The sequence below is a fragment of the Canis lupus genome, chromosome 15 (genome assembly GCF_011100685.1).
Source record: "Canis lupus familiaris isolate Mischka breed German Shepherd chromosome 15, alternate assembly UU_Cfam_GSD_1.0, whole genome shotgun sequence".
Lineage (NCBI taxonomy): Eukaryota > Metazoa > Chordata > Mammalia > Carnivora > Canidae > Canis > Canis lupus.
In genome coordinates, this window is record NC_049236.1 from 33,546,563 (window position 1) to 33,559,313 (window position 12,751).

Consider the following 12,751-nt stretch of genomic DNA (forward strand, 5'->3'; position numbering starts at 1 on the left):
GTTAAAGAAGCTAAATAAGTTGTTAGCTAAGATTACAAATGTAATGCACAAAGCTGGAATTCCATCTGACTTCAAAGCTTGTGCTCTTAATGTTAAACTATCCACTATACTACACTTTTGCTTCTTTTCGATTTTCCTTCTCAGACCTACTCAAATTTCTGTGATGTACATGGTTTATTTTCATAACCAGAAACAAAATTTTATTTTCAAATATTTTTATTTTTAAAACTAGATTGCTTAAAACACTTAAAAGTTGCAAACAAATATGAGATTATATCAAAAAATAAAGTCCAATGATACTTGATAAAGTATCAACGAGACTCTAAAAACTTCTATATTAGCAGAGTTATGTAAAACTTAGCCATAAACTGAAATGAGGGGATAAAGGATGATTTTAAATTTCAATTACTGGTATAGTCTATGCAATACTTAAACAGATGTCAATGCAACTAAATTATTCATGTTATTGTACTAAATATGTCAATCAATCATAGCGTGGGCAAAAGCCATGTTTCCATCCTAAAGAAAGCTATCTTACCATACGCCATGTTGAAAACATAGTCCAAGATAGCCAGTTATATGACTCTGTGTCTATTGCCAACTGACCAAAGATGTGATCAGCTGGACCAAACAGCAGATATTTATAAGTTAGCTAGCAGCCTATAAAATGGCCCAGTAGAAAATTAACAAGGCAGGAAACAACAAATGTTGGAGAGGATGCGGAGAAAAGGGAACCCTCTTACACTGTTGGTGGGAATGTGAACTGGTGCAGCCACTCTGGAAAACTGTGTGGAGGTTCCTCAAACAGTTAAAAATATACCTGCCCTACGACCCAGCAATTGCACTGTTGGGGATTTACCCCAAAGATACAAATGCAATGAAACGCCGGGACACCTGCACCCCGATGTTTATAGCAGCAATGGCCACGATAGCCAAACTGTGGAAGGAGCCTCGGTGTCCAACGAAAGATGAATGGATAAAGAAGATGTGGTTTATGTATACAATGGAATATTACTCAGCTATTAGAAATGACAAATACCCACCATTTGCTTCAACGTGGATGGAACTGGAGGGTATTATGCTGAGTGAAGTAAGTCAGTCGGAGAAGGACAAACATTATATGTTCTCATTCATTTGGGGAATATAAATAATAGTGAAAGGGAATATAAGGGAAGGGAGAAGAAATGTGTGGGAAATATCAGAAAGGGAGACAGAACGTAAAGACTCCTAACTCTGGGAAACGAACTAGGGGTGGTAGAAGGGGAGGAGGGCGGGGGGTGGGAGTGAATGGGTGACGGGCACTGGGTGTTATTCTGTATGTTAGTAAATTGAACACCAATAAAAAAAAATAATAATAATAATAATGTGGATGACTATGTGCTGGACATAGTTCTACAAGCCAGTAATACAGTGATGACTAGAATGGCAACATCTCTATTCTTACGGAGCCTAACATTCTTGATCCAAAAACAGGCTAGGAAGCCCCGATCTAAAGCTTAAGGTAGCTTTGTTATCACTGTTTTCCTTGTATTCCAAAAAATGAATAATTACCCTACTTGATTGGTTTACAAATGAATATTTTCCAAGTCATTTATAAACATTACGAGGTTTTATTTGTTACCATTAAAGAAATAATAATGGGAAAAAAAAAACAAAAAAAATAAAATAAAATAAAATGGCCCAGTAGCAAAAAAAGAAAAAGTGCCCAATGCCAAGAGTGAACTACTGCTGAGTTCCATGATTAGGCCTGTGAATTGCGATATATGAAAAGAAATGATTAATTAACACACAAACTGGCACTAAACAGATAAACAGTGTAATCATAAGGTAAAGTAAGAGTACATAAAAGTGTTCAGCAAATCAAAGCTATAACCTCACCAAAGTTTCAAAAGACCAAAGACTCTGAGTATGCAGAAGCTGTGAAGAAAAAAAAACTAGAATAGAGGGTAAGAAAATTAGCTGAAAGGTGAAACAAAAGTATTTAGATACAGGGAACACAAATATATTAAGAGTCACTGAGTCCTTTAACAGTTCAACTCTACAGTGAAAATCTATAAAGCCCAGTAGAGAAAGTCCCTGATAGCACTGCCATGGAGCCTTCAAAGCCTTCCAGTAAAAATGCCTGAGAGGATCAACCCCATATTAAATGTTTGGTTCTGAATTTCCATGAAATTCCATCTTTCTTACTGCTGAGCGCATCCTTATACTCACTACTATGCTACTTTTGAGCTAACCTGATGAATTCTTTATTCCTAGAATCAAATGAACTTAATCATAACTATTATCACTATTTCAGAGCCATGGTAAAGTTTATTTCTAGAAGAACAATGTGTAAATTGTATGTTTACACAACATTGTATGTTGTACCACAACTCCTAGAAGGAATAGTCCTAAGTATTATATGACCACACTCCACTTCCAACCTCAGTTGACTAAACCATCAATGAACGTCTTTGGCCATCCAGAGACCTAAGCATGATCCAACGAGAAAAGATGCAGAGGACATTTTAAAGTCTTCTCTTGGATTTTGGGAATTGAGACATTGGACCAATTGGTTATACAAAGCTAAGGTGAAAAGTATACAGAATTGAGCGGTCAGATGACCATCTGGGTCTTGAACACACTGAGTAAGCAGCAACAAGGAGGATGGTCGCAGAATCAGAGACAAGATGCCAGCAGTCTATGAAAGAGTAAAACAAAGAGAAGAAATGCCTCTGTCTCTAACAACATTCTCTTAAGTCCCAAGTGTACAGCAATTCTTGCTCAATGATCATTTTGAAACTTTATAATAAACCCCCCTTTCAACTTAAACTGATTGAGGAAGTTTATAATCCTTGAAAATAAAAATCATTTATCAGAATCTTGTCCAAGGATGACAAATTTCATTCATGTATTTAATATTTAATTAGTTTCTGCTTCCTCTATTCCATATTCCTCAGAAAGTAGTCTGTGCTCCTTGATTCTACTTCCTTACTTCCCAATTTGTCCCTGTGACTCTCCTAAAACTGAACTAGGTATGACTCAACTGTTCCATTCAATGTACACTTCTCAGTACTTACCTCTCTTCAAGATATGTATTTGTACATATCTTATACTTGCCTCCACTTGTCTCCTAAGTGCTGGACCTATATTTCCACCTACTTTATGAACATCTCCACTGGGATGGGCACTCGTCTAGCTCACATTCATCTTCCTTCCCAAACCTGTTCTTCTTCCCTCTCTATTCTTTACCTTAGTCCAATTCCACCACCCCCTCAGCTGCCCAAACTACTCAAAGGTCAATAAGCCCTATCAATTTTACATCTTAATTTTCTTGAAAATCATTCTTTCTCTATCCCTAAAGCCATTGTCTAACTTCAAGTTTTCTTCATCTCCTGAACTGAAAACTGAAGATCCAGAAATTGATACAATAGAGGGACTTCAAAATCTTCTTTTTTTTTTAAGAATTCCAAATGATTCTAATGTGCAACAATTTTAGGGGCGCCTGAATGGCTCAATTAGTTAAGCGTCTGACTTCGGCTCAGGTCATGATCCCAGGGTCTTGGGATTAAGCCCCACACCAGGCTCCCAGCTGGGTGGGGAGTCTGCTTCTCCCCCTCCCCCATCACACCTGGCTCATGCACACATGTGCTCTCTCTCCTCACTCTCTCTCAAATTAATAAATAAAATCCTTAATTAATTAATTAATAATAATAATAATAATAATGCGCAGCAATTTTAGAACTAAAAAGTTATTATTTTCTAGCCAGTCTCTTCCCTAATGGAGCCACCCTCTCTACAGAGTCACCAAGTAGTCAACATATATTACTGAAAAACATCAAGCATCAAATACTAAGTTAGATTCTACACACTAAAAAAGAAAACAAAATACCTCCCCTAAGGGAGCTCAAGTCTATAGGGAAATGGTCAAATAAATAAATTACAAAAACAACATAAATTTTCTAGAGATCTGAACTCAACTACCATATACTAAATGTCTATTGAATGCTGGATACTGCAGTGAATGCTTCATGAACATTATTTAATCCTTCCACAACACTGTGAGATACATAATATCCTCAACTTACAGATAAAGCAAATTTCAAGCTTTTCAGAAAGCTTGAAATTTTGTACAAGATCTCACCCTCATAAATGGAGGAACACAGGCCTTAAATGATGGTCTAGTACCAAAAGCCTGTTCTAGTTAGTATGGGGATGTTTGGGGAGAAGAAAAAAAAAGTAATCAAAAAACTCCCAGAGTCACTTGAATTGAGCAATGTCTACAAATGAGGTAGGACAGTCTGAACAGAATAAAGCTCTTCTACAGAGGTATGAAAGAATGAGAGAATAGAGTAAGTTGTGAGAAACACAATTAGTGAGAATGGAAAGGTCAAGGGCATGTTCAGAGAGGTAGGTGAAGATGAGCCTAAAATCCTATAAAAGGACAGAGCTTTATGGGCCAAGTGTACCAAGGCAAAGAGTTTGGACATCTCCAAAGGGCAATGATTATTCATCAACATATTTTAGACAGAAGAGCGATACATTCAATTTACTTTTTATAAAGATTACCTACGAAAAATATTTTTGGAGGGTTTTCCTTATTACAAATTTGATAATTTAAAAACTTTCTGGGCAGCCTGGGTGGCTCAGCAGTTTGGTGCCTGCCTTTGGCCCAGGGCGTGATCCTGGAAACCAGGGATCAAGTCCCATGTCAGGCTCCCTGCATGGAGCCTGCTTCTCCCTCTGCCTGTGTCTCTGCCTGCCTCTCTCTCTCTGTGTGTCTCTCTTGAATAAATAAAATCTTTAAAAAAAAAAAAAAACTTTCCATGGCTCCTTACTGTATATAGTATAAAGTCCAAACCTCTTTCTGATCTCATCTCTTATAACTACTCCCATCCACATGCAGAAATATTCACAACTCTTCTAATGCTGTGCTAGACTGTTTCATGCTCTTACATTTCCTTGGTCCCTGTCTCTAAAGATGGCTTCTCTTCCTTGCTCCTCTTTGCTTATCACTTCCAGCCTCTGTAAGGTCCTCCACAATCTCCAGTCCAACAATCTCCCCCTAAACATTCCCTCACAGGATTAGTTACTTTTTCTTTTGTACTCACGAACTCTTCCTCTGGGTATCTATTAACACTTATCACATTATTTTGTAATTATTTAAGTATCTGTCTCCCCCATTAAAACTCCTTAAGAGTTTTTTCATCCCCAAACCCAGCAAAGTAAGTAGCACAGAATGCCCAATGGTGTGATGAATGTCTACACAAACATACACGCATGATTAAAAAAAAAAAAAAAAGTGATAAGAAAAGTATTCCTTAAAGAAATTTGGAGTATATAGTAATAATAATAAAATACCAACATTAGCAGCAGGTAACATTTACAGAGAGCTTACCATGTGCCAGATACTGTCAAAGACCTTGACAGGTACTCATTCAGTCAGTCCTTACAACAACAATCCTATGAGACAGGTACTATTATTATGATCATTTTAATGAGACACAGACAAATCAAGTAACGTGCCCAAAGTTACTCAGCTAGTAAATGGGATACAAATACCACCCCAGGACTATGGCCCCAGAGTTCAGGCTATTAACCACGAATCATACTGTCTCTTTGGCACAAGCAAAAGACCACCAGGATAAGAACAGAAAAAACTTAGTTCTAGCCCTGGTTCTTTTATACCTCAATCTCTATTCTTAAACACACTATAAATAAATCTACACAAAGAGAAAATAATTCCACATTTTAAAATTTAATAAATTAGTAGTAATTCCATCAAACTTAAATGTGTTAAACCAGACAGGGAAGCCTTCCCTAATATCTCAGTTTAGATCAGGGCCCTCTTGCTTTATGCTCGTGGATCTCCCCATGCCTTTGTGCTTCTTAAGACTCATTCATGTGACCAAAAAGCTATGGGATTCTCTGAACAGTTCCTCTTTCACGAAGCTTCACCACAGGGGTTTATGTCTCTTCACTCATCAGTGTATCCACAGCACACGGTGGGCCCATACTAGACATCTGAGGAATAGATATGCTTGAAAGGTCTTCTGGGGGTGTCTGGATGGCTCAGTCAGTTGAGCGTCCAACTCTTAATTTGGGCTCAAGGTTATGATCTCAGGGTTATGAGATGGAGTCCTACATAGGCTCCACATTCAGCATGGAGTCAGCTTAAGGATTTCTCTTCCTCTCCCTCTGTCCTTCCCCTTGCTTGCATACAGGTGTGTGTGTGCACACACCTCTCTTTCTCTCAAATAAATAAATCTTTAAAAAAAAAAAAAAGGTCTTCTTCCCTATTCATCATCCTTTTTTCTGTCACATTGTCATCATTCTAATGCAAATCATAATTTCTCAGAGCCTAAAATATTAAAATTTCTATCTGATCTCTGCCTATACTCCTTTACGGGTTGTTTGAGGTTTTTTTTTTTTTTAAAGAATTTATTTATTGGAGACAGAGAAAGAGCACGAATGGGGGAGGAACAGAGGGTGAAGGAGAGAGAAGCAGACCACTCACTGAGCAAGGAGCCCAATATGGGACACGATCCCAGGACTCTGGGATCATGATCATGACCTGAGCCAAAGGTAGACGCTTAACCAACTGAGCCACCCAGGCACTCCTCCCCTATGGTGTTAATGTATCACATGCAACTGACCAATTAATCTTCCTAAAAACAAACATTTTTAACTTCTACTTTGTGCCTAAAGAATACCAAGATGTCACCCCCAAAATATGCCACTTTGGCATATTGATTATTTTTAATTAAAGGCACTAAAGCAGCAGGTACACAAGAACACTCTGACCCTCTTTCTTCTTCCTGAAAGGAGATAAAATTCTCATGTGGAAAGCTCCCTCACTGTACAGGGAGAGAAAAAGTTATTCTCATCACCAAAGACAGAAAATTTGGGGCTGAGAAATCTGTATAAACAACCCTGTTAAACTAACCCTTATTATCTTGGCTACTTCTAACATTCGGTATGCAGGAGAGGCACAATTTCATCCACTTTCTTTGGGTGTCTGGCACCCGAATTCTGTAGAAAGACTTTAAACTCTCTTGTGAAGCTGCCCGTGTATATGTAAAAATTTAATAAAACGTGTATCCTTTCTCCTGTTAATCTGCTTTATATGTTTAATTCTTAGGTCCAGCCAGACACCCAAAGAAGGTAGTGGAAAATTTTGCCTCTCCTGCGTACCAAATATATTTCACTGCTTAATAAAATCTTATTGATTTCCTAATGCCTACAGAATAAAGTTCAAAATGTCAGATTTGTCTATTGAAATGAGAAGGAAAGCCACCCCAGACTTGGGTTTCTAATACCATTCCCTACTGTAAGAAATAAGGCTCCTCAGAGAAATGGCTAATTTCAGGGCTGGGAAAGAGTAAGGGATGAATACACTGTTATGCCAGAAAGTAAAGAAGGACTAAAAAAAAAAAAAAAAGAAAGAAAGAAAAAAAAAATCATAGGACCATGTCAAAACATAGGAGCCACACTGAAAAGGCTCCCACTGTTCAAATATGAGCACCAAAATAATTAAATATTGTAATGAGTTATAAACCACTTTTAAAAATTGAAATTATGAGTCCACTCAAATAGAAAAGAAGAAAGGAAGCTGAGAGGGAGGAAAGAAGAACAGGAAAGCCAAGAATCACCTGGTAAAGGTGAAGGGAATGCCGGAGTGGAAAAATCATCATTTTGCAGTCATTACGGAGAAGACTAGATCGGGCAAGAATGAACAATGAATGCTAAATTAATGGCAAATTTTGGTAAGGGGCAAGATATGTACATGATCTTCTAGGTAGATGCTATTAACTGTAAAAGAAGAAAAAAATAATATTATATAATCAAAAAATTCGGCTACCCCCGACCTCTGACAAGGTAATCAAAATTAACGGCACCTACGGAGGACAGAAAGACATCATGGGCCTCCAGATGTGGTAAGGGTTAAGCTACTTGAGGCTTAGGACTGTATCTTATTCACTGCTGTGTCCCCAGTTTCTAGCACATAGCAAGTGTTATTAATATCTGTTTATTAAAAGGCAATATGATTCTCCTTCTGCCTGTGTCTTTGCCTCTCTCTGCCTCTCTCATAAATAAATAAAAATAAAATCTTAAAAAAAAAAGGCAATGTGCAAAGGAAGGAGGAAGGGCAGGGAAAAATGAACTTATTCCCAACTCTGCATCTTTGCTTATACTGTAACTCCTTCCTAAAAAGAAACTTTCTTCTCTAAGACCTCTCCTAAACACACACACATTCCTCAAAACCCCGTCTCATGCTCATTTTCTCCAAGAAGACTCCCCACTCACCCAGGTTCATTCTGATCTTTCCTTCTCTGTACCACTACAGCCTTCATTGTGTGTATCATTTTCGTTGGCACTTAATCGCATCCTTAAGGAAGGATATGATATTTTCCCCATATCTTCCACAGTGATTAGCATAGTGCCAATCATATTAATTTGAGTAGTGGGGAAAGGGCAACGAGGTGCCAGAAAAAGGGAAATGGACTGAGTTGGGAAAATCTGGCTCTTGTCTCAGTTTTGACATCTACTGTGTTGCCTTAGATAAATCAGTTAATCCATTTTTACTTCCTCATTTTTAAAATCAGAGAGGGACCTGTTGACTATAAAAGAAGCTGTTTGTTTCTACAATTCTAGAATAATTAAATCCATTTTTTCTTTAGCAATGGTATTTATATATGCCAGTGAAAAGAAATCTAATACACTAAATTACAGTAATTTCTTAAGAAATGGCAACAAAACTTACAAATTGCCTCAAGTAATAAATACTGATCATCTCTTCCTCTGACCATCAAGCACTTTATTTTTCCTTTTAGAGATCTTATTTTTAAGTAATCTCCACACTCAACGTGGAGCTGGAACCTGTAACCCAAAGATCAACAACAGCCAGCCAGGTGCCCCCACAGTCATCAAGCACTTTAAATTCATATTTCTCTTCAGAGGACCATTAAGCAAAACAGTCAATACATACATACTGGAGCTACCTTAATTTCTTTTTTTCTAATTCAGATCCTTTCAAGCCTCAGAAAGCCAACTTTTAGTAAGTTAATGGAAAGAAGAAGAAAAAGCAGCAGCAGCAGCAAATTTTGTCAAGTACCCTGGGACCTCATTGCAAACGTTCAAATACTGAGTTACAACTGATTGTAAGCATATTGTCCGTATCTTCTTTCAAAAACGCTTTTTAAAGGACACTATTCAGAAGAAAATAACAAAAGTTAAAAAGAAAAGGCCATCTAAAACAGAATATTAAAATAATGCAATATAATCCCAAAGCATGGAGACTATTTCAAACAAATCTCTAAATTAGCAATTTTTGTCTTAATCTTGTATCTTATTACCTCTGTTGAGAAATAAGATTTATCAGGGTGGGGTAAAATAAAACGGTTGCCATGTTACATAAAGATTCTAGTTATACTTGTTAGTAAATACACCTGTGGACTTAATAATAATAGTTTAGGTTCTAAACTAATAATACAAGTCACCAGATTTCTTTAAGGTTTTTATCAAAACACCCCTATTATATGCTGAGCAATAACAGTGAGCCATCTGCAAGATAAAGCTGAACTCCTCTGAAGGTAGTCTAAGTCCTCTAGGGATCCAGCCTCTACTACCCCGGCATCTTCATCTCCCACCTATCCCTGCACCTCATTTCACTTCCTAACCTTAATTGTTCACATTCCTCCTACCCTTTCAAGATGCCTTGGCATTTCGGTCTCCCTCTGCCTGACATGCCCCTCCCTCTTTGGAGCTGCGAATATGACCTCCTACTAGAAGCTTCTCCTGAGGATCCCAACACCCTCACACAGAGGCACCCAGGGCACACTTCTTCTATTACACAGCACTGTAATCACTGTTAAATGTCCACTTCCCCTACCTGGCTGTGAGTTTTAAAGGGAGGACCCATACCTTATAAACCATTTCCCAGTCCCTTGCATATGTCTGGTGACTACTGACACTCAATATAAATACACAAGGGGAAAAAGTAACTGTGAGAAACAATTCAAATTTCCCTATAAAAGAGTATACACACTTAACACAATGGTTCTCAATCAAGAGATATTTTTGGGGCAGCCCTGGTGGTGCAGCGGTTTAGCGCTGCCTGCAGCCTGGCCTGTGATCCTGGAGACCCGGGATCGAGTCCCACATCGGGCTCCCTGCATGGAGCCTGCTTCTCCCTCTGCCTGTCTCTGCCCCTCTCTCTGTCTCTATGAATAAATAAAATCTTAAAGTATATATATATATTTTTGGTTGTCACAAAAGGGGAAAGGGGTGGGGGGAGGGGTGGACTGCTAACCACATGAAGTGAGCAGAAGCCAGAGCATCATCTTAGAATGCAAAAGGACAGCCCCCCACAAAAAAAAAAAGAACTATCCAGTCATAAAATATCAGTAGTGCCTTGGTTAAGAAAGTTAGTTGCCGGGCAGCCCCTGTGGCTCAGTGGTCTAGCGCCCCCTACAGTCCGGGGCGTGTCCTGGAGTCCCGGGATCCAGTCCCACTCAGACTCCTTGCATGGAGCCTGCTTCTCTCTCTGCCTGTGTCTCTGCCTCTCTCTCATGAATAAATCAATAAAATTAAAAAAAAAAAAAAAGTCAACTGTCACCTGACTTATTCATATGTGATGATCGCATGTCACATCTCAGCAATGATCAGAATCCCAATTTTGCAGTTTCATTTGAAACTTCTATTAATAGTCGTGCATGCACCAACACATGGTCTTTATATAAGAACGGTCCTTAGACAACGGTAATGCTTAACAACATTAAACCACGAGGACGGGAAAGTATCCCGTATTTCCGAAAACTATAACTACCAGAAGCTACTCTTTTTTTCAAAGTTTATTCATGTATGTTTTTTAATAACCTCTCCACCCAATGTGAGGCTCAAACTCGGGACTCCTAGGTCAAGAATGGCATTGCTTCTCCAATGAAGCCAGCCAGGCGCCCCTACCAGACGCCACTCCTGAGTCAGGAAACACTTCGTTTTATTTATCAACTTTAAAGCAAACCATAGGCAGACTAATTTTCAGATGTGCAACTATAGCGGAAACACAGTCTGAGGGATGAGGGGATAATCGGTTCCTCCAGGTTGGACTAGAAGGAAACCCTCTCCAAGTACCACAAGTAAATCATGCACACTCGTCTTTACTGCTGGACCCAGGAAGGGACGACAGGGGTAAAGGGCATGTCCTTGCTATTGCTAAAATCATCAGCTTATCAAGATTTCTGACAAAACCACTGCAAAAAAAAAAAAAAAAAAAAAATCATCAGATGTCAATACAGGGCGGCAGATACAAAAGTTAACTATTTCTCCCCTGATGCACGACCAAGTCTCACATGACTTGACCATTTCACAAAGCTGTGCAGGAGCCAAGGACACTCCCTTTCCATATAGTGGATGACTCAACTGTCTTTGGCACATTCCTTGGCTAAATACTACAAATTCACTAATTTCTTCCGTCCTGTGAACCAGTAATCCTACTCCCTCAGTAACCAACTAATCAGTTTGCCCCAACTTTTCAATCGTTTACAGTTTGTCGCAGCTTCTCAGATTCCAAAAAAAAAAAAAAAAGAAAAGAAAAGCTATCCAAAACAAAACCTTGAGTGACAGCAACGCTTGTAGGAAATGATACTCTTCTTATTCTAGGAGTCGATCTCTAAACAACACACGTACAGCTTTCCAATGCTCTTGGCTTTACAGCTTCAGGTTTTTCCAGCTTTCCAGTAGGGACAGCGCTGGCAGAAAGTGACGGAGCGAGCGCTGAACACTAGACGAAGCGGACTGCGAATTTACTCTCGGAGAGCTCAAAAAAAAAGGTACCGGGGCTGAGAGGGGGAAACGCATTTTTAATTGGGGGACGGAAAAAAAAAAAAAAAGTTTCCAACAGTGAGTAATCTCCTCCTCCTCGGCGGGTTTCGCCAGGAAGTGTCGGGACCACGACTGGGCCCGAGCTAGGCCGGGCTTGGGCACGTTACCCCGCGAACCCGCGGCCCAGGGCGGCAGGTGCGCGCGAAGCCGGGCGGCGGAGGGGCCGGGCGCTCCCCGCCGGGCGAGGCACCGACTCGGGTCGGCAGCGGCGTCCCCGGGCCGGGGAGGAACGCGCCGCACCACACCCTCCCGCCCCGCCGCCCGCCGCGCGCCGCCCGCCGCGCTGACAGCCCCGCGGGGAGCGCGACGCCGGCCGGGCCTGGGCGCGCGGGGCCGCGGGGGCCTCGGCGGCCGCCCGGGCTCCGGCCCGCCCGCCCCGCCGCCCCGCCGCCGCCGCCGCCGCCGCCCGCCCTCCCCCGCGGCCCGCCCCCGGCGCCGACGGCCGAGGCCTAACCACCTCCCGGCTGCGGGGCCTACAGGAGGAAGGAGCCACCGCCTCGGCCCCTCAGCGCGGCGGCGGCGGCGGCGGCGGCGGCGGCGGCGGCGGCGGCGGCGGCGGCGGCGGGCTCCGCTCACGTGCCGCCCCGCGGACGGCTGCACTCGCTTACCCTCTGCAGAATCCTCCTGAACATGGTTTAAACGCCGCCCGGGCCGCCGCGGTGACTCTCCGGACCCTGCGCGGGCCCCCTCACGACCCGGGGCTGCGCGAGCGGGGGACACGGAGTCGGGAAGGCACCCGGGAGGAGGCCGGGGCTAGGCGGTGGCGGCGGCCGCTCGGGCGGCCCCGACTTCCCCACAGGCGGCGACAGGGAGCGCGCGCCCGCCGGCCGGGCCGCCCCCGTAACTGACAGCCGGGCGGGCCGCCCGCCGCCGCCGCCGCCGCCGCCGC

General features: G+C 41.7%; 1 protein-coding gene and 1 long non-coding RNA gene across 4 annotated transcripts in view; one reads left to right on the forward strand and one right to left on the reverse strand.

Annotated features, from left to right (window-relative positions):
* EEA1 (early endosome antigen 1) overlaps window positions 1-12,663 on the reverse strand; it is a 112,110-nt gene extending 99,447 nt beyond the window's left edge. The window contains exon 1 of one of the 2 annotated variants that reach the window (XM_038558636.1): window positions 12,471-12,663. In XM_038558636.1, the coding sequence (XP_038414564.1) occupies window positions 12,471-12,494 (24 nt within the window). In that variant the 5' untranslated portion in view covers window positions 12,495-12,663. The remainder of the gene's footprint in view (window positions 1-12,470) is intronic. The other variant, XM_038558637.1, reaches the window with a different exon arrangement.
* The window catches only part of LOC102154936, a 44,749-nt gene continuing 43,434 nt past the window's right edge, over window positions 11,437-12,751 (forward strand). Inside the window, exon 1 of one of the 2 annotated variants that reach the window (XR_005370517.1) lies at window positions 11,437-11,810. This is a non-coding gene — a long non-coding RNA (uncharacterized LOC102154936). The remainder of the gene's footprint in view (window positions 11,811-12,751) is intronic. The other variant, XR_005370518.1, reaches the window with a different exon arrangement.